The sequence below is a fragment of the Epinephelus lanceolatus genome, chromosome 22, assembly GCF_041903045.1.
Source record: "Epinephelus lanceolatus isolate andai-2023 chromosome 22, ASM4190304v1, whole genome shotgun sequence".
Lineage (NCBI taxonomy): Eukaryota > Metazoa > Chordata > Actinopteri > Perciformes > Serranidae > Epinephelus > Epinephelus lanceolatus.
Window position 1 is genome coordinate 19,822,262 of NC_135755.1, and position 21,120 is coordinate 19,843,381.

Below are 21,120 nucleotides of genomic sequence, written 5' to 3' on the forward strand. Positions count from 1 at the left end.
TACAAGTGTAAATGACCACTAAGATGCATCGTGACTGAAACCACTTGCTGAGGTGGTATGGAGAGCATTTGACCACATCTTTGTAGTGTAAATGCTAATGAATTTTGGACTATGTCATCAGTGCAGGACGTAGTGGTTGTTTTAGTGACAATGCGCTAACGCTCTTTAACTCATCCATTTCATGACTATTTGGACAAAGTATTGCATGACGATCTTTGGTTTTGCCCTATAGAAGGAGACATGTTGGTATTCTACAAACAGCCATATCTCCAGCTGTGCAAGCATGCTAGCCAGCAACTAGTCGGAGTGTGAATATAATAACTGTGCGCAGGGCATTTGACCTTCTGGCGGACAGAAGTAAAGAACACGAGTGGTCAGCCTGAGACGCATGATAGACACAGGTGTGAACGGCGATGTGTCTCTGCTGTCCGCTTCTGTTTGGATCTCCAAAAAGCATGTTAATACCAAGTGTGCTCTGAGTTATATGTAGGTGCACCTATTGCATGTTCTTCATGCTTAGCTCACCTCTCAGTGAACATATTTCAAGCTCAAATGCCAACTGACCGAAACTTCAACTCACTCCAGATCACTATCATCCATTCCTTCAGCCCAGATTTCACTCCCTGTCTCTTTCGGTCTATAAACCTGACAGTCAAGTTTATAACCCAGATCCAGACTCTACTGACAGCTAACCTGGCAACCCCCGACTCCTCCATGACCCATATAAAGGCTGTCTTTGATCACTGGTGAAAACAGAATGGGCCCTATTTTCATGTGTTCATGTATATCTTTTGATGATCTTTTTTCTGTCTGAGAGCAGCAGTCTTACCTCTGTAGGTGTGTAGCTCCTCGTTGTGTATCCTTGATGAAAAGGTTGCTGGTTCTCCGGGGGCTGAGCAGAGGTGCTGACAGGATGAAAAGCCGACCTTGGGACTTGATTCTGGGTTTGGCTGAACACCTGAGGCTTTGGTTGGAAGTTGTGTTGGAAGTCTTGATTTCTTTCTTTGATGCCATAAAACTCCTGATGTGAGGTGAGCTGAGCATCTTCTTCTCTCTCCAGCTCTTTCTCTCTTTCTTTGTTGAGACGTTCCTTCTCTCTGGCTTGCTCCATCTCTTTTTCTCTCTCCAACTCAAGTTCCCTGTCTCTTTCCCTCTCCCACTGTCTCACCCTCTCCTCTTGTTCCCTCTCCCGCTGAATCTCCCTCAGCCTTGCCCTCTCTGTTTCTAAGTCCCTCTCCTTTCTTTCCCTCTCCCTTTCTCTCAGTCTCTCTTCCCTCTCTTGTTCTCTTGCCCTCTCTTCCCTCTCTCTGGCTTGTTCCTTCTCCCTCTCTTTCTGCCTCTCCCTGCTGGTACTCACAGACATTCTCCTGGCTTCCACAGTGTTTGGAAGCAGGGAACTGTCCTGCTGAAGTCCACCTTGATATGAGTATCTCCTTTGGGTTGGGTACTGACCGAGCTCCCCTCCTTGGAGCTCCGGATGGTTGGGGGGTTTCTTCTGCCTGCGACCTGACAGACTGGAGACACCTGACACAGGCACACCCTTGCTCGTCTCCTCGAAAAACTTCATTCTGTCTGCAAACGGAAGGATATCTGTCTCTTCCATCCGAGAACAGGAAGAGGAGCGACTGTATGAAGAGGAGGATGAAGAGGTGAAGGCACAAACCCCATGCCGTGACCCTGTGACTCCCAACACCTTCTCAGTCAACACTCCACACCGTCGGTCTGGCTCTGGTTGCAGTTTATGCTCAGGGGTCCAACGCCAGCGGCGGGCCTTGCCAGCAGGAGCTGGTTCCTCCACCACTCGGATGCCGACACCAAAACTGGGCACTCCCGGGTCCAGAATCTGCACAGACCTGGATATGTTGTTTCGAGTGTAGGTTGTTGACTGTGTTTGCGAGACATCATGGTTTGATTCACCTGAGGTGCTTGATTTCTCGACTGGTGCTGTGGTGCTGGTATCTTGGGGGCTAACAGAAGAGGCAAATGCAACTTTGGTACTTCTTTCCTGGGCAGGCAGGTCTGGCTCCTCATTGAGGTCTGGACCCTCTTCCTCCTTGACAGTTTCCCCACTACAGAGCAACCCTCCTGGGCCCCGGCTCCTTTGAAGCTGGGCCTTTTTCCTCTGGATCTCATTGCGGAGGTTGGTGGCAAATCGCTCGTTACGACGGCGATTTCGACGATGGTTCCTGGACGCGTTTGACTTCTTCATGTCTGTCACTCCTGCTACACCCTCCTCCTTTTTAACCCCACTTCTTCCTCTATCCACTGCTTTCTGCTCCTCCAGTAAGGTATCCACACTGGCAGCAGCACTAAGAGGCTCAAAATCTCTCTCCAGTATCTGATCAGAGCTCAGCCTTCCCCTGGTTGATGATCCAGTGGGATCCCCTGGTACACTTGCAGAGCGACCCCAAGGAATGTGATGCTCGATTTGCGGAAGGGGCTTGCCATTTACAGCCATCCCTTCCAGCCTCTCACCTGAATCTCCATCATCATCATCCCCATCCAAGAACACAGATCCTGGAGTGGAGCAACGGCTGCCTCCCCATTTGTTTGATGTAGCATTGAGGTGGTTGGGAGAAGCTTCTTGGTCCTCCTTTGTGGGCTGGAGTGATGAATGGGACCACTGGCTGCTACAAGGGGACGAGGAGGGGTCAGAAGACAGACTGTGAGGCTCCAATGAAGAGCTGTCACTGTTAAACTGCAACAACTGAAGCTGTGTAGCGAGGAGCTTCTCAGGGGCGCTGTGCCGGTGCAGCGACGTAGAGGTGTGCTTAGTCTTGGAGTGCATTATATTAGACTGCTTTTGAACCTCCATGGGGGGTTCTGCAGGTAAAGAGCCAGGATGAGAGGAGGTGATAGGGACTACGGAGTCCATCACTTGATCAGAGAGGTGATCTGAAGTGGTGTCTGAATTGCAGTCTTTATTAGCACTAGCATCACATCTGATATGTCTGATGTCCTCAGTCTGTCTTTGGATATAGTGCGAGTCTAAGGTATCCTCTCTGAAATTCCCAGTTTTGTCACCTTCTTCTGGAGCAGGGAAGCCGTTATGAATTCCTGATTCAACATTCAGAGAGGACTTGTTTTCATCATGGTAAAAAGAAGCACTGGAAATCTCAATTGGAGCGGAGACGCAACGTTTGTTGGCAGCATCAGGGCGACTCCGGGTTGCCCTAAAACTGTCCTTCCTGGTCGGAGGCTGAGGAGGATTCTTTCTCTCAGTTCCTCTTTCTCCATTTCTTGTGATCTGAAAGTCTCCTCCCCTCCGCTCCTCCTCATAACAGCAAGAGGAAGGCCGTTCTTTTACCTCAACAGGTCTCGGTTTTGGCCTGGTCAGCGACCTGGATTTGACAACAATAAGCTGCGCCTCATCAGGGGCATCGCCAGATGAGCTCCCCAGGGTCGAGGTATCACCACCAGGGTAGCCTCGACACGCTGGCCCCAGGCTTTGGAGGAGGTTATCCATGGAGCAGGCTTCACCGGGCCTTAGTGGCACCGTCGCGTAGTCGGATGTGTTTGAGCTGGCAGAGAATGAGCTGTAGGCAGAGTCTCTCTTGTTGTTGAAGAGGGTGGGGTCGACGGGTGAATTATGGGAGTCAGAATAAGGCTGCGTGGTGGGTGTTGGTGTGTCCAAGCTCTCCATGGAGCCCAGGGAACTGCTTCGGTCTGTGGAGGAGTAAGGTCTGGACAGCTGACCCCACTGCAAGGACAAGTCACTGCAGAGAGAAGGAGACAAAGAAGATCAACTTTAGTGTTTAGCGCAAACCGATCGCAAGCAGACGTCACAGCGGTCGCTGGGGAGGTGCAATAAGCATTTGTTGTTGTGCTCTGACATTTTATAGCCTATTAAAAATCTGAAATAGTTGCAATTCCCCACCCCGAGACATATACAATATATTGCTCTGGAGCACAGCTTTTGAACTGTACAGCTGGGGAATCTGTTTTCTATCAGTCCTGAGCCAAAGATCCACAGCAGCCCCATGTGTTTTCAAAGACCCTCGGAGGAAGCCTCTTAAGGCAGAGAGGGATTTCCTCCTCATCAACTCCCACTGCCCGGAGTCAACATCTCTAAGTCATCCCCTTGATTCCTCTCTTCCTCTTTCATTCCTTTCTTCCTCTTGTGGATTCTTCCTGTCCCATCTCTTTAACATCAACTGCGGATTCATTCCAAAATGATGAGCACCTCTTGAGACCAACTCACTTAAATTTGATTGACATCACAAAATGGTTTCCAAAAGTTTCCGTTTACAGGACAGTGCACCATTTACACTTTGCTCTGATTACATGACATGATGTTAACAGAGGAGCCTGCTCATGTTTCAGTTCATACTAACTTATATTTCATTTATACAGCCAATCAAGAGTCATTTTCCCTAAAATCGCAAGTCATGTCGCAATCGCTTTTTCAGACAGTCAGTTTTTTTTCCTTATCATACAGCCCTAGATACCAAGCACTATGTCCCTAGTTTTAATCAGACCTGTCACTTCTGTTGAACTATCTTCTTTCTGTTCCCCTTGTTTGAATCTGTCTAATAATAGGCCAAAAATGCAAGAACAGTTGTTCAAAAAGACGAAAAAATACACCCCAACTGCTTGGCGAAAACCACATAAGACAAAATGACAGAGTTCTTTTCAGCATAAGGAGAGATTAGGAAATGGGAGTATCGATACTAGCTCCAGAAGGTAAGGGCACACAGTGTTTCTGTGCACGGTTGGAATAAAATCTGTTAAGTCTGCAATAAAAATGTCATTCTCGTTTTATTGTGGTAAATCTTTTTCCAATAAAGACGAAAGAGTGGTCACTGATGCTTTGTATTTCTTTACTGTCTTACTGAAACCACAGGGAATGTTTCCAAGGACACAGAGAAGAGGATACAGAAGAGAGAAATTTCTAAAAGTGCTTTGATCTTAAACCAGTATAGTGAAAAGACCAGCAGACTGTCCTCGAGCTGTTTCTGTGGTATTTATGGTTTGAAATCCATGCAGTGATGTGAAAACTGATAGGGTTTGTTCCTCTTTTTTAACCACAGTATACTCTATGATGATTATCTGCTCATGTAGTCAGATATGTTGGTGGTCTGCAGAATTTGTGTGGGTCATTTGTCTTCTTTATGTGCTCATCACTTAGGCACTGTGTACATAAAGTCCATGACATTTTATTTAAGGAGCATTCAGTGGTTTTGCAAGTTTTAGCCCATTTATTACAAATCCTGCATGCTTTATATCACACCTTTTTTTCAAGTGATTCCTCTGTGGTTAAGAAAAGAATGGAATTTGTTTGGCAGCCACTGGCTTTCATGAATTTCTACACAATATGAGAGTCAATTAGCCCACTGGTTCCCAACCTTTGGGTCCTGGGGTTGCGAGGCCATCTTGATTGAAGAGAATCTAAGAATCTCGCTTATATCTCAGCATTTTATTCATTTATGTGAAGAAATAAGATAATTATTCAAGATATAAACTTTTAAAAAATTCTCACAGGATAAGGTGCGATGAAGACTCAAACACAAGCTATATTCACAGAGCCTTCACTCTCTGCTAAACAGCCTCGTCCTGCATTAGAGACGTATGTGGTTAAAACAACCAAAGGGCTAATAGAACAATGGCCAAGCACCAGGGAGAACGTTGAGTTTGTCAAAAGAGTAGATTATTAACTATATATGATTGTTAAAAATGAAAATATATAGAATACAGAAAGAGTATTGTATAAAAAAAATCCTAACATATCAGGAAAACTCATCTCTGGTGCAATATTCATAGAAATAATTGGCTAAAATTCATCCAAATCTCTCGTTTTACACAAACCAAATGCAGTTGTTGTGTTCACTTTTGGGTTATTTGCACAGTTTATCAGTTGTTCTGTACTTTCATTGTAATGCATTGAATAAAATATGAAATATCCATAGAATGTGTCACTTAGTCAGGGGTCGTCTGTTTATTTAATGATAGAAAAGGGGTCCCTAAAGGGGAAAAAAAGCTGTTAATTTCCCAAGAGTCTGAAGTTCAGCGCATGGTGGTTGGCTCAGAAATTGTAATTGATTGCAAAATTTGTCAGAGAAATTGCACCTATAAAGTAAATTATGCTATTTTAAGGGGCCCTGTGTCAAAATCTAGTTTTATAACAAAAATATTTTGGCCTCAAATTAATTAACACACAGCTGCCTTGTGTACTGAACTTGATGGGAACTTGAAGGTGGCAGAATACTGTACAATGCAGAATGTTTGCTTCAGCAAATTTCAAGAGTCGTTTACGTGATCTTTATGTTGTACACAAATGGAAGGGTATTAAAAAAACATGTTCAAAAGTCTGACACTGTACAGCTGTTTCTGTCATTTATAACAGAGGAAGAGTATATGGAGACCAGTGGGAACACAGTTTCATTATCAGCATGAGAAAACTGTCTTTGACGGAAGTGAGCAATGAATGAGAAAGGAGAAGCTGCTGTATAGATTTGACCTGGGTGACAGAGAGAGGACGAGAGGAAATGAGACGGGAGCTGGACAGGAAATGGCAGTCACTCCTGCCCAATGAGACAGCGATGTGGAACATGTGAGTGTGAGGGTTGACGCAGATAAACCAGCGTACATAAACACACGTACTGTACATGTGTGTTTGAACAATACAGACACACACTTATATTTTATCAGTTAACAGCTCAATTGATGATCAGGTAGCTCAAAATTTGTATATTTTCTCCAGAAACACTCACATATTTAGTGTTGGTGCTTCCATGGAAACACACACACAGACGCACACTGTACAAAATGTCCCTCTCCGTCACACAAACACAGTTTATTGAATGTCTTCCTCTCTTTGTCCACATGTTCTGGGAGTCACATGCCATTGTCCGGAGTTATGCCGGGAGCTGCCTCCTCATCAGATGCTGTGTGTGTGTCTGTGTGTGTGTGCTTGTGTGCGGGCCAAACTGTGGGAATGAGAGACCCACACATGCGCACACACACCGCTATCTAATCCACAAGGGACTATTACATCTAATAGTGGTGCATTATATCACTGGTGCTTATCAAAAAGAGAACAGTACAAAGCGCTGACGTACTGGACCGTGAAACTGACCAACAAAGACTATTTTTATTGTGAGTCAATATACAGACTGCTGCGGTAACTTCCTCTTTCCCTTTAAAGGATTACAGTTAAGCTTTGTGAGATCATACTGTAATACAAAGACCACTGTACCTACACGCCTTCTTTTACTTAACCTGACTGGGCAGCACAGTCTTCAGTCGCAATTGTTTCACAGTAATATAAAAAATACCCATGTCTACATTTAGAGCTGAAACAAGTTTTGTCATCTATTTTGAAAATTGATTAATGACTCAAGTCTTTTTTTAAGATTGTTAGTCAAAAAAACAATTTGAAGATGTCTACTTAGGACATGTTTAACTATTTACCCACATTCTGTAGACCAAACCATAACTTGATTAATGATCAGAATAATCTATAATTATATTTAAGCAAAATAGATGCTGCTATGGCCTCTTTTGCTCTGGTACAACCAAAAGCTTATGATGGCTAATGTTAACATTAAAAGTTAACATTATTCAGGCAATTTGCTGATTTAATTACATCTCTCTTCCTGTTACATTATGTTTTACTATGTCAGGTTACGCAATTGTGGAGTCATAAAATCGAGACGTGACTTGGCTGACAGACATGACAAACTATACGCTGGTCCACACCAATCATTTTCTGTCTCCCGTCATGACGTGTGATGACGGGTTATTCTTGTCCTATTTTTATCATTATTACTATTATTTCAGTCGCTGTGTCTGTTCATGTGCCAGCCCAAATGTTGCAGTAACGTAAAAAGTGTCACCAGATGGCAGGCTACATTTGAAGTACCGTAGATAAACACTGTCACTGAATCCTCAAAAATAAATGCCTGCAAATGTTTCACAATAAAAGCCTGTTTAGAAAATGGAGGGATTATATCGACTGAAGTTTTAAGGGGCTTTTAATTTGAAACAGATACAGGAAGTGTTGAGTCTGAAATGATGGCGCGATGCATTAACTTTATAAAGGCAAAGGGGAGCGGATAAAAAGTAAAAATATAAAGACACTGTTAGGGCCATTTTTGTATCTGTGTCCAGTGATGTGTGGGTCACTGGTTTCCACAGTAGGTGGCGTGTAAACAATGGTGTCTGTGAAGGTACAAGTAGAGGAAGAGTTAATTTCTCTACAGGTGTGCTGCTTACCGGGAGAAGCACACAGTTTTTTGATCGCCGTTTAGTGGCCTAACTTTGAGCCTTTTGTTTGTTTTACATACAAGTTATAATGGTGTAAGTGTGTGTAGGTCGACAAAGGCTATATTGTTAAATGAACCGATTGTTACAAATAAATGATCTACGTTTGAGCCACGCATGGATTCTGATTCATTCAATGGAGCCGCCACAGACAACGCGTCAATTAGAAGTCCTGGTAGCAGCCCCTCAGTGGCTTAGGTTTTTTGTTTGGTAGAAATCAAGTCATTACAGACACAGAGGGAATAATAAATAACTAGCTAAGAGTGCAATATGAGGGCAATAAAACAAGGAAAAGCTGTAAAAAAAATTGTATTTGAAAGATAAATGAAGCACAATGATTTCACTCTTCTTCTTCAACAAAAAACGCAGCTAAACTAACCTAAAAACATCCACCTGGCCCCCCAAATTAAGACAGACAAAGAGCAGGTCTGATGTGTTATCACTTCGGCATGTTTAAATAGAGTCCAAAAATAGACCAATGGCCTTCCTGCGTGGGCAGTGTTGACATTAGAACACGGTGATGTCACCTGTTTCCTGGCGACCAAAATCCCCCAGCAGTGACTTACAGCCAATGTCCCGTGGAGTCATGGGCTCGTTGTGTATGATTCAAACCTACAGCATGACGCACTCGCTGGGCGGCTAAATCTGCGCGTTGGGCAAGTTTGTTTTTGGTTAAACTGAAACAACTTCAACAGTTGGATTAAGGAAGTGGGCCAGAGGAAGAGAATATTTTTAGCAGTACATATATGATCACAATCATGAGGAACATTTTGTACCGATGTCTTGCAAAGGAGTTTTGTTCTTAATGGTAATTCCTGGTGAAATAAAATAGTATGAGGCGTCAAATGAAAGCTGAGAGAAAAACTGGTTAACAGACTACAAACAAGCTTTTATTATTATCAAGCAGTTAAAAATGTGGGCATGAAGAGGGATGGCAGGTTCACAAGGGGGACACATTTTGCATTTGACATCCCAACTCAAATTACTAAACTGTCAAATCCTCTTGTGAAGTGTTACGAACTATTTCCTTGAACTTAAATACAGTGGTAGAGTTTGTAAAGACATCAAAATGAGTGTTATGAGTAATAAAACTACTAAAGAGATTGAAAGTTTTTAAAAGACATGTTTTCATCGTCACATCAGTGGTATCAAATGATAACGGCACTGTATTATTAAGTTTGAAAATGTAACCGCACTGTTCATTGGATAGACAGTTTTACTTCCCCCAGGAGGGAAATTCCGCTTCCTCCGCTTAACCTGAGATAAAATTTATTATTCATCACTCTGCACAACATTTCATTACATAAAGCATGCATGGTATGACAATCCACCTCTCACCTGTTGTCAGTTGTGTGCCAGGGTAGTGTGTACGGGCCGGGGTGGAGCTGCATGGCAGACAGAGGGGGAGGAGGGGGGAGAGGAGGGGAGTCTGCAGTGGGGAGGCAGGGCGCAGGAGGAGGAGATGGAGGGGGAGGAGGGGGAGGGAGAGGCAGCTCCGATAGCTTTGCCAGGTGCCAGGAGTGAGGCCTGATGAGAGGAACGCTGCGTCTGTGGGACATGAGAAAGAGAAACTCAGGTGAGGATCGATGACAGGAGTAAACCAAAATGCGACTTAAATCAGTCTTTGCACAACCTTTGCATTTATGACGAGCATTTTTGTTTAGACGTCATCATTAAACTGGATATTTTCATGGACTTTATTCTACCACAGCACTTTTTTGAGATTTACAGAACGACCGATCTACATTTACGTAGAAGAACCCTGAGATTTTGAAGTATAAAGAGGCTGCTGTGGTGTCGTACTTCCTGCATGACCTCTTCCAGTCTTATGATGTAAATGTGCAACATAGATAAATAAGGGCTGTCATCCTCTTCCCCTGAGGGCTAATGTAATTTCCTTTTTCTACTGTACGTCACTTTTTCCATTTTGCAACCTCCTCTTGTTGGACAGGAACTTTTTTGACCACAATTCGAAGCAACTTGTGTTTTTTTTTTTTGGGTCTAAATACAATGATTTACCCAGGCAACATGACGAGGATGACATACTTATTTGCAACCACAGTTGTAAGTGTCTGGGAAGAACAGGGCCCACATAAAACTTGCACAGCAGTGCTACCTTGCCAACCCAAATTCTGTGGAAACAGCTTCCTTAAAAGTTGTTTGGCCTTCTATTGGTCTGCCATTAAAAACTCATCTAACATGTACAGTATGTTCTCCACACTGATCTGAAGCCAGGCATTCCAGCGTATCCCATGATATTCACTAATTCCCTTATACAGACTTCCGATCCCATATGTGAGCCAGATTAAATTCACCCCCTGCAGACAACGTGTGTGTGTGTGTGTGCGTGTGTGTGCATGAGTGTGAGACAGAAAGAGAAACAGAACGAGTGTCGGGAAAAGAGCTAGACACAAGGATTGAAAGAAAGAAAGCACTGTCAGGTATAAATGTGCCATTCTCAGTCTGAATCAGACCATTATGTGTTTATGTTTTAGATTAAGATTACAAGGTTGGAAAAAATGCTGCTGCTGCTGGATGGAAATAATGTACAGAGCATGAAAACAAGAAAGACTGTTGACTTGATTGACTTGAGACTTGACTTGGACTTGTCTCTACTAATATGAGACTTGGCAAGCCTTCATTATCTTGGACATATCTTGATTGACCTGATATTAATGAGATTTGAGCTTGACTTGGATTTGTCTCCTTTGACACTTGACTGGTCTCAAACCTGACTTGGACTTTGCGTGAGACTTGACAAGACTTAAACTTGATTTGGACTTTCATTTGACTCTTCATTATTCTCAAACCTGACGTGAACATGTCTTGACTGATTGGAGACTTGTTTCAATATACTTGAGACTGGTCAAGACTGAATTGATGTGGACTTTTCTTGACTGACTTGATATTTATTAAGATCTGAACTTGACTTGGATTTGTCTCATTTGATTTAAACTTGACTGATCTCAAACCTGACTTGGAGTTGCCTTGATTTGCACAAGACTTGACGAGACTGAGTTAAACTTGTCTCAATTAACTTGTGACTTGATAAGGGTTGTTCTTGACTAGGATTTACCTCTGGCATGTCTCAACTGACCTGAGACAGGTCTAGACTCGCACTAGACTTCTACTTCTCTTGATTGACATGAAACTTGAAACAACATGAAACAACTAAATTGAGACTTGACAAGACTCAAGCTTGACTTGGACTTGTTTCAACTGACTCTGGATTTAACAACATTTAAACTTAACTTGTCTTGACTGATTTGAGCCATGTCTCAAATTACTTGAGACTTATCAAGACTGAATTCACCTGACTTGGATTTGTCTCATTTGACACTTGACTGGTCTCAAACCTGACTTGGACTTGTCTTGATTTGCATGAGACTCGCCATGACTCTAACTTGATTTAAACTTTTGACTTAATAAGGGTTTTTCTTGAATAGGATTTACCTTGGGCATATCTCAACTGACTTGAGACAGGTTGATTTGACTCTTGACTATTCTCAAACCTGACATGGACTTCTCTTGACTGACTTGAAACAAGACTGGTATCTGACTTGAACTTGTCTTGACTGATTTGAGACTTGTCTTGAACTTGTTTCCCCTGATTTGACACTCGACTAGCCTCAAACTGAATTTGGACTTGTCTTGACTGACCTGAGGCTTGACAAGACTTGTTCTTGATTTGTCTCGCTGAATCCAGACCTACCCTTGGGCTTGTCTTGACTTGTTTCATTGACTCCAGACCTGTCTTGGGCTTGTCGTGATTAACTTGAGACTTGACAAGACTCAAACCTAATTTAGAATTGTGTCAATTGACTTGACATGGACTTGCTGGACTCGGACTTGAAAACAGCTTTAAAAACAACTTAGACAACAGCTGGACAGGCAGAACAGACAAGTTTAGAGGAGAAGAGATGACGAGATTAGATTCCCACCAACCGAGTCCCCTGACGTGTCTTTGGTTAAGATTCTCAAACTGAAAGTACAAAAATGTAAAATGAGACTATTCTGGGTATTTCGGAGAAACATTTGGAGGTACAATTTTGGGAGAGGTATGCGGATCCTGGCACCATGAGGGAAAGGAAAGGACCGTTTCTGAGTATTATTGTTTATGATAAAGCAGGAGCAGGGGAACCATTTCCAAAATAAACACCCTTGTTTCCTGGTTCTTGCTCCTTAAGAGGGATTTCTATCTGAGCCCACTGATTGTTCGACTCCACTGACAATGTCCTTAAATTATCCCCTGAGAAAGTTTATGTAGAGCCTGTGTGTGTGTTTCTGTATGTGTGTCTATGCCTATATATGTGTGTGCAGGAATATGTGTGGGAACTATCCAAGCTCGTCCAGACAAAATACCATTATTGAACCTCTTTTCTCCAAGTTTAGCTCTCAGAGATTGATGACTGGGAAAATCAAAACAAACGATGTGACGCTAAAGTTTGATGGAGAATGTGCGATAGACGAAAAAAAAAAAAAATGCTGACAAATGTGCAACTTAAGAATGTAATATAGAAACTGTTTTGTTGACATGCAGGGGGAGAAATGGAACGCTCTTCCAAAACCACATAACCAATTGCTGTTTTTCCAAAATGCTCAGAGCAGTGCTTGAGGGGGGCGTCAGCAATCTTGTATCCCACAAATTTGGGGATTTACAGGAAGTAGAACTGCATCTTCTAGAGGGACCCAAAGCTGTGATATTGCGAGGTAGTGAAAATATGATACATCCATTTAAACTTTTCTATGAATAAGCAGTTTTTGTGATGCTACATACTATTGTGGTCATTTTAGTGGTCCAATAACACTTGTTTTACCAGAGGAATGAGAAGAGGTATTTCAAATTACCTCTGCAAGAAGAAAAGTCTGGTCTCAAGTAAGCATGATTTGGTGCTTTGCAGGTCAAAACTGTCCAAGTGAGAGATTCTTAGATGTCTAAAAAACATAACCTTTTGTTTCAATAGTGCTTTAATGACCACGGCTGCATACTGAAATATACAGTCATTGAAATACTGATAAAAAAGTTTGTCATTTCAACTGTAAAAAAGTTTAAATTGAATGTAGTTTCTACAGGAACAGGGTATAAATAGTAAATTAAATAGTATCTTCATCATTCAACAATTAGTAGTTTACTCTGTAAAACGAACAAGGATGTTCAAGGATATATCAAGGACGAGTGGCCAAGATGTAATAGAAACAGTTCCTCCACTGAGCTGCTTGGGTTGACAAAACAAGCATCCACCCCAGAAAGGATGCAGTTCTAAATCTGATGGGTAAAGTTTTACACATCTTGAAGACTTAAGTCAGAAAATGTGCTCAGAAATGTTTTTCTTGGGAATTAAAAGCCTCTGTCAGGGCTGCATTCAATGATGGTTATAGAGTGTCTGTAAAGTCCTTGGCACTCTCATCTATAGGACACAGGAAACATACCAAAGTACTGGATATTACTGTCCCTTTGAGGTACCAGGACCGCTATCAACTGTAACTAGTTGTTATTAACATAATCCAAAGAACTCCCTTTTCCTGTTTCTGACACTCTAACCCAGTTGGCTACCTGTCTCATCTCGGAAAAAACACAAATAGGAGTCACATGAATCATGTTTTTCTAAAAATTCGCTGGCACAAGAGAAGCAACAGCGTGTCCTTTACATGGAAACCGAGATAATGAGTAAATCTACAGCTGTTGTGGTGTTGCTGCTGTGACCACAAACCAACCAGGAAATCTAATCAGGTTTGCAAGACATGGAAAGCTTCTATTTATGGATATATTCCCAGGGTTTTTTTCTGTCCACCTTAAACTGAGAAAGCAAATACACAAAAAGACTGCAATGGCGGTAAATGCAAGAAAAATGGGATGAAATAAAAGAACAGATGTGGCAAAAACAGACACAGATGACGAGAAAGAAGCAGTCAAAGGCAGAGAAATTATGAATTCTCTGTGTTGCGACTCTGAATGAGCCTCTATGCTGCTGGAATGTCCCACTTAATGGTCAGAAACTGCAACAGCTGACTGATACCGCAAAGGTCAACGCGCATAATCTGAGTCACACACACAGTCTCAATACAGTACAGAACGGGTGCCAGACAAATAGATTTTGACTCCGCACAGTCTCAGATATAAGGACAGAAACTGTGGCAAAACATGACTTCCTGAGGACAAGACAGACTCAGAACAAGACAAGGATGATGAAAAGATTGTAAATAAGATGACGAAATGTTTGTGTATCAGGGTGTTTGTGAAAAGACAGACGCATCATGTGCTCAAGATAAAGTGTGGAGACTGCTGGCCAAAATGACAAAAATGCAAACTTCAGCTTTTCCGTCATGTGTAAGAAAATAAAGTTCGACTTATTGAACCTTAAAGTAGACAGAGAGAAGATATTACTCCTAAGCTTACGAGCGCCGACCTACCAGACTCCACAGGCTGAAGCATCCGCTGTCAAACTGATCCCAGTTCAGTGTCCTAACATCCCTGATACCCAGAGTTCAAGTTCAAAGAGTTGAGTGTCTCCTTGGGAAGCCAGACAACAACACTCTCTAAATCTCCCTCACAACTTTTCAGAGAAGAATCGCCACCTCGTAAAAAAAGCTCTTTTCTTTCGTCCTCAAGCCAGTTGAGGTCTGCGAAGAGGACCGGGTTTTGTCCGCAACATCTGAGACTTGGTAGAAAGTGTCCAAGTGCTGGTGTCCATGTGAAGAAGTGAAGGATCTGGCAGGTTCTGACCATGAGAGAAAAAAAACAACCAACGATGCTCACATCCCCTCTCCCTCCTTTTCCTCGCTTCCTCCTCCCTCGCTCCTCTCGCTGGAAGACAAAACAGGGCTATTCCTCCCTCCTGCACTCTGCATTTCTCTCTCTCCCACCCCTCTCCCTCATTCTCTCCCTGCCTCTCTCGGCCCCCTCTCGGGCAGGATGTGTGAGTCAGGGAGGGAGGAAGTATTGTGGAGAGCAGATAAAGTGGTGGACGGCTGCTAAAATAATACCCAGAGTTCCACACTGTTATTGTTTGATGGGGGGGAAAAATGCAAGGGTACTTCCTCCTTGTGTGTATGAGTGTGTGTTTGTGTGTGTGTTAGTCTGCACATGTGTTTGCAGAGCATGAAAAAGAGATCGAAAGAGCAAAGAAAGCAGAGACTGTTGGACAGACAAGGGGGCTTTTTCAGTTTGGCCAAGAGATGAGAAAAACAAAATGTGATGAAAGAGAGGGAATGTAACAGATGATGGGAGGTCTGCAGGAGAATACAAGAGTCTGAGTCTGAATAATTACAGCCAAAGAAAATAAATAAATAAAACATGAGTGAGGGTGATGGATGAACAGGAGTTGTGACTTTTATTACTCTCCTTATCGCTGTATTTCTTTAAGCATGCACGCCTGTTACAGGAATATTATTTAAAAACCAAGGCTTTTACCATAACACCTTCATGCTACTGATAAGTAACAATGTATTTTTTTCAGTGTACTTTTGGGAAAACCACACCTGGATCAGCTGCTATCCCCAACAACACAGCTTTTCATGCTGGGAATTTTGCAGGAATTAAATCAGACCCAGAAAGCAGATTGGGCATTGAATGAATGAATGTATATGTATATGAATTGCACTTTAATATCAGCAGTGTTTGGGGACAGAGGGTCTCTTCTCATTGCCTGGGATTGATTTGATATGATGATTAAAAAAAAAAAAAAATCTTTAAAAAATCCTCACATCCAGGATAGCAACAAATAGATTTTAGTCAGGAACACAATCGGAAAAGAAAACTTTATTTCCATTAGCAGTATTAAATTTGGCAATATGGCTCTGTTCTGGGGCCTCTCTGCCTTTCCTAGGGCTATGCAGAAAGCCTCTTTTAGCACCTATGTGGAAAGCCTAAGGCAGAGCACACCTGTCTGCCCTTCCATGTGCAAACGAGGAAAGCCTGAGACAGAGAGAGCACACCTCCCTGCCCTTCCATGCGCCTACATGGAAAGCCTAAGGCAGGGAGAGCAGCAGCAAAGACCCCCAGGAACAGAACAGAGCAGCATCAATGACAAACAGAAATGACATCGATAAGTCAGATACCACATGAAAAGGAGGAGCTGGGGTGGAGGCAGGTTGCAAAGCAGCTTGCAGAGAAAGCAGCAATAGTAGACACGTCAGGGCAGTTTAAATATGGTGACCTGAATGAGGTCACCAATTGGTTGCATAGAAAGGAATCATGTGATCTATCAGCTTTGCTTAATAAATGACTGAAACTAGTAATCGATTAATTTTATTAACTATGTGTCTTATCATTTATGGTACTTTCCTGCAAATCTCTAAAAGGAGTTCAGTCAGAACAACACAGTAATCTGCATGCCTCTGTTCTTCATCAGTTAGCATAGTTTTCACAAGTCATGCATTTGTTACATTTGTAGCTGCCTAGATTAACAAAAATGGCAGTGTTTAAGACTGAGCTATACCTGCTTCATGTCAACCTTTTCAACTATATTTGGCTGGATATGAATGATACTAATGTATGTACTAAAGTGTTTAGTTTTGTAGTTTGACCAACTCATAGATTAGCAACAGCTAATAAGATCTGCATGTGGCGCTTGAAACAGAGTCACTCTCCCCGTGTTATTTTTGACCAGATTTGAACCTTTCAAAGCAAACATCAAGAGGTGTGAGTGTCCGACATTAACGCTGTTGATGTTTAACCAACCCCACAACAGCAGACACTTAATAACATGAGGCCCTCAGCAGGCTTCAAAAGATTTCCTGGAGACTTATATCTCCTGCAGACTGTGTGTGAAGATGTGTGTTTGTGTGTGTGTGTGTGTGTGTGTGTGAGTTATATACATGCATGTGAGTAGATTCCTTACATTCCCTGTCTTCCCTTCAAAAGGGTGAAGGGTTAACTATGCTAGAAAGCCTAAACAACCTCACCTCCTCCCCTTGGTCCCTTTGTGTTTGCCTGCAATCAAGCCCTATTTGTTTGCTTTATGGGTCTGTGTGTGTGCGTGCGTGTGTGTGTGTGTGTGTGTGTGTGTGTGTGTGTGTGTGTGTGCTTGCAATCCTGTTTGTTTGCCTCCCTAATGGACCCTCATCAGCCTTGATCATGGATTTCTGAAAGACACACACTATGCATACATTTATTGCTTAGACGCACATATACACACAGACACACACACACACACACACGGTTTTTGACATACCAGGTAATCAGTACAGTGAGACTAGGCTCATACCAGAGGTCGACGGCAGGAAGGGTGAAGTCCACTTTAGCATCTGCAGCACAATGCACTGTTTGTTACTGCTCGATCCCGTAATGTGTGTGTGTGTGTGTGTGTGTGTTTCCCTGTAGTCAGTACTTTACTGCAATTTACTCCATCCACATGTCAGTTTTTAAAAAAATGTTCTCGAAAACTTGATGTCCCCGTCAGTCAGGATGAGTTGAAAAGACAGCTCAAACAGATATCTTGAATTACTGATTCCCTGGAGCCTCATGAAATGCATTTGACAGGCAGTAACGGCAGAAGTTGAGGCACTTCAAGGTCAAGCACTGAAAGAAGTGGAAGTGACAGTTGAAACAAGAGCAACTGCAAGAACTTTCAGAGGCAATTGATGATAAAGTATTGAAAGAATGTCGAATCAGCAGTTAAAATTCAAGAATTGAACTGCAGCTTAAGTGTTAATTGGAAGTGTTGAAAGGAGCTGAAGTTTGTTGAACTTTAATGATAAAACCAACTGGAGGTGTCAGTTGAAGTGTCAGCAAGAAAGGAGCTGAAGCACTGAAAGGAGTAAAAGGGTCATATGAAGCGCAGTGCTGAAAGAAGCTGAATATGAATGGAGTTTGAACTGAAGAAAATGTGCTGTCAGGAGCGAAGTCTGAGCATTAAAGGAGCTGAGGAACTGAAAGGAGTTGAAGTGCTAAGTCTCGATTATACACATATAACCCATAAATTTGCTTTTATGGTAAGAGAAGTTTGAAGCGTCAGTTTAAGTGTAAACATTTAAGTGTCACTTAAGAGATGAAGACTCGGTCTAAGTGGAAATACTAAAAGAAAGTGTAAGCACTGAGAGAAGTTGAAGTGTATGTGATCGAAGGAATTTTAACTGTCATTTGGAGTATAAACACTGACATGAGTCAGTGTCAGCTGATGAGTCAATGACAAGCAAACAACAATGACTGGAATAAAGATAATGAACGTCTGAAAACAACCATGTGAGGCATCTTTAAGAAACTCATTAGCTGTGACAAGTTATTAAAGTCCTACACAGAATGCCATCTCTGTTGAGTTTTCTTCACGGACATTGAAATAAGATAAAGACAAAGACAATTAGATTTTCCGCTTTGGTACTGGAAGAATTCTTGAAAAAATATTAATATGTTCGTGTGCTTACTTTCTTCACTCCTGTCACTCCTTCAATGCTCTTGTTTTATCTAGTTCACTCTAGTCTTGAGATGTTTTAATCAATCAGCTGCTGATCGGGATCAAACAGACATTTATCAACCAATTGTCTGTCTCAACAGTTAAAATCCAGTCAGATCAGGTGCAAAAACACAACTGGAGCAGTCTGTTTAAATGGCTAGAAACGTCAATGCAAGATTTCAAATTTCAAAATAAAATGTACAGCAATTGACCCACCAGAAACTGAGCACAGTCTGAGAACGACGAGGAAGATCTACAGCTTTTCCATGTTACCATCATGGCCTATTAAATGCATTTAAATCACATTAAAAACATCTTGGGATCTGGCAACTTGCGATAAGAATTATTAATAGACATTTTATAGACTAAATAATCAATAACTGGGCAAGTGAGGTTACAGGGGCAAAAGGATTATCCTCTGGACAGCACTGATTTGGTATGATGAAACTAAATGTGCTGGTTCTCCTTCCATAACACAGACACATCTTTTTAACATGTGTGTGTGTCCAAGTTGGCCTTGAGGAATTTGTGTGTGTCTGAGACGACCACTGTGTGTGTGTGTGTGTGTGTGTGTGTGTGTGTGTGTGTAGAGGCCAGTGTCATGTATCATGGAGTCGCAGTTTAATGGGCCAGTTAATAAAAACCAGGCCAGAGGAGACAGATAAACTGTAGCAGACCACACGCGTAGAGGACGGACAAACTCACCCACAAAGATACTCACACACACTCATGCTTGTACACTCTCACTGTGCTAAGGCTGCAAGTAACAATTACTCTCATTGTTGCTCAATCTGCTGAATGCTTCCTGGATTAACTGATTAATTTTTGACCTGTGACATGCTTGTTTTAATGAGACAACAGCTCAGCTTTCAGTTCATTATCACAGAAGACAAAGAAAAGCTTTAAATATTCTCATTTGAGAGAGTGGAACCAGCATTTTTGTCCTTTTTTCCTGAATAAATTGCAATTAAATAATTACCAAACTGTTGCCGTTTCATTTTATGATTCATTTTTATGTCATGATTTGAACAGTAACAATGAAAGGAAATTCTTTGGGTTCCTTGGGAATAAAACCGGTAGGGGTGGAAAATTTGGTTTTACGATTACTTTCTATTTCAGTACTTTGGGTTGTGACTTGAAGGCTCAAAATAAATTCTGAATTCAGTGAAGATGCTTTAAGTTTAACCTTTGCAAGTACAAGATAATTATCACCTGAATTGGCATCTTTCAACTCACTTTTTCAGCAAAAAAGCCCTCTGTCCACTGCCTGCCGAGAACCAAACAGGAGACAGACAGAAGTTAGCAACTAGCTGGTGAACATAGTGAAGCAGTCAGCAGCTAAAGAACCAGACATTTTCCACAGGAGGAGGTGGAGACCAAAACAGAGCTAAAAGGAGAGTTGAAATTGGACTAACATTCATTAGCTGATCTAAAACAAGACTCCTGATTGATGCTGTTGCTGCTCTGTGTCTGCAGGATTCGTAAATTGGAGGGATGGGCATTTTGAGTAACTTCCATATTTAAGTTCCACATTAAATTACTTTATAGTATTCGAGTACTCATAAAAAAAAATAATAATAATGCAAGAATAGGAATGTAAACTGGCCAACAATGGAAAACAAGTGCAATTTGAAATTCATTTATTTAAGAGACAGGCTTCAGTCAAGTCTATTAAATCATAAATCCATTCATCCATCCATTTCAAACCGCTTATCTGGGGCCAATTTGCAGGGGCAGCAGGCCAAGCAAAGCACCCTAAATGTCCCTCTCCCCAGCGACACTTTCCAGCTCCTCCTGGGGGACCCCAAGGCATAACCAAGCCAGGTGAGATATGTAATCCCTCCAGCATGTTCTGGGTCTGCCCTGGGGCCTCCTACCAGTGGGACATACCCGGAACACCTCTAACAAGAGGCACCCAGGAGGCATCCTGATCAGATGCCCGAACCACCTCAACTGACCCCTTTCAACATAAAGGAGCAGCAGCTCTACTAAATTCAGAGTTAACACAAGAAAAATCAGCAACCTTCTGTCACTGCCATTTATGCTAAACAGGTTAGACACAGCACTGACAATCCATCCCCGAGTCGCTCTCCTACCACTAAGTTCAACAGCTGCCTAGTAAGTATGAGCTAACACAGCAGCAGCGGCTAGCATCCAACACCAAACTGTTTAACAGTCCCAATACACTCATACAGATGCCAAAACAGCTCGACTCTGTCCTGTTAATAACAGTTAGATAATGTTAGCTGTGTGATGCTAATAGTAAGCCCTGTCACTGTGTGTATGTGCACAGACTGTCACCAACTGTTCCCGGTGTGCAGCTAACACTACAGGAGCGGTAATTTCAAGATAAACAGAAAGAGCTACAGCAAGGCAACGAGGCACTGCTTGCAGCTCTACAGTGAAATAAGATTTTAACACATTTCAGTTCGTAAAAAACTGATAAATGTCATGGTCAGATTTGACA

At 42.2% G+C, this 21,120-nt stretch overlaps 1 protein-coding gene across 3 annotated transcripts in view; it reads right to left on the minus strand.

The window, feature by feature from the left end:
- Window positions 1–21,120, minus strand: part of shroom4 (shroom family member 4) — a 79,559-nt gene that overhangs the window by 17,211 nt on the left and 41,228 nt on the right. Inside the window, exons 1-3 of one of the 3 annotated variants that reach the window (XM_033609777.2) lie at window positions 14,674–15,077; window positions 9,601–9,810; window positions 830–3,716 (exon numbers count right to left, since the gene is read on the minus strand). In XM_033609777.2, the coding sequence (XP_033465668.2) occupies window positions 830–3,716; window positions 9,601–9,653 (2,940 nt within the window). In that variant the 5' untranslated portion in view covers window positions 9,654–9,810; window positions 14,674–15,077. Of the gene's footprint in view, window positions 1–829; window positions 3,717–9,600; window positions 9,811–14,669; window positions 15,078–21,120 lie in introns of those variants that run through there. The other 2 variants (XM_078164643.1, XM_033609775.2) reach the window with 2 other exon arrangements.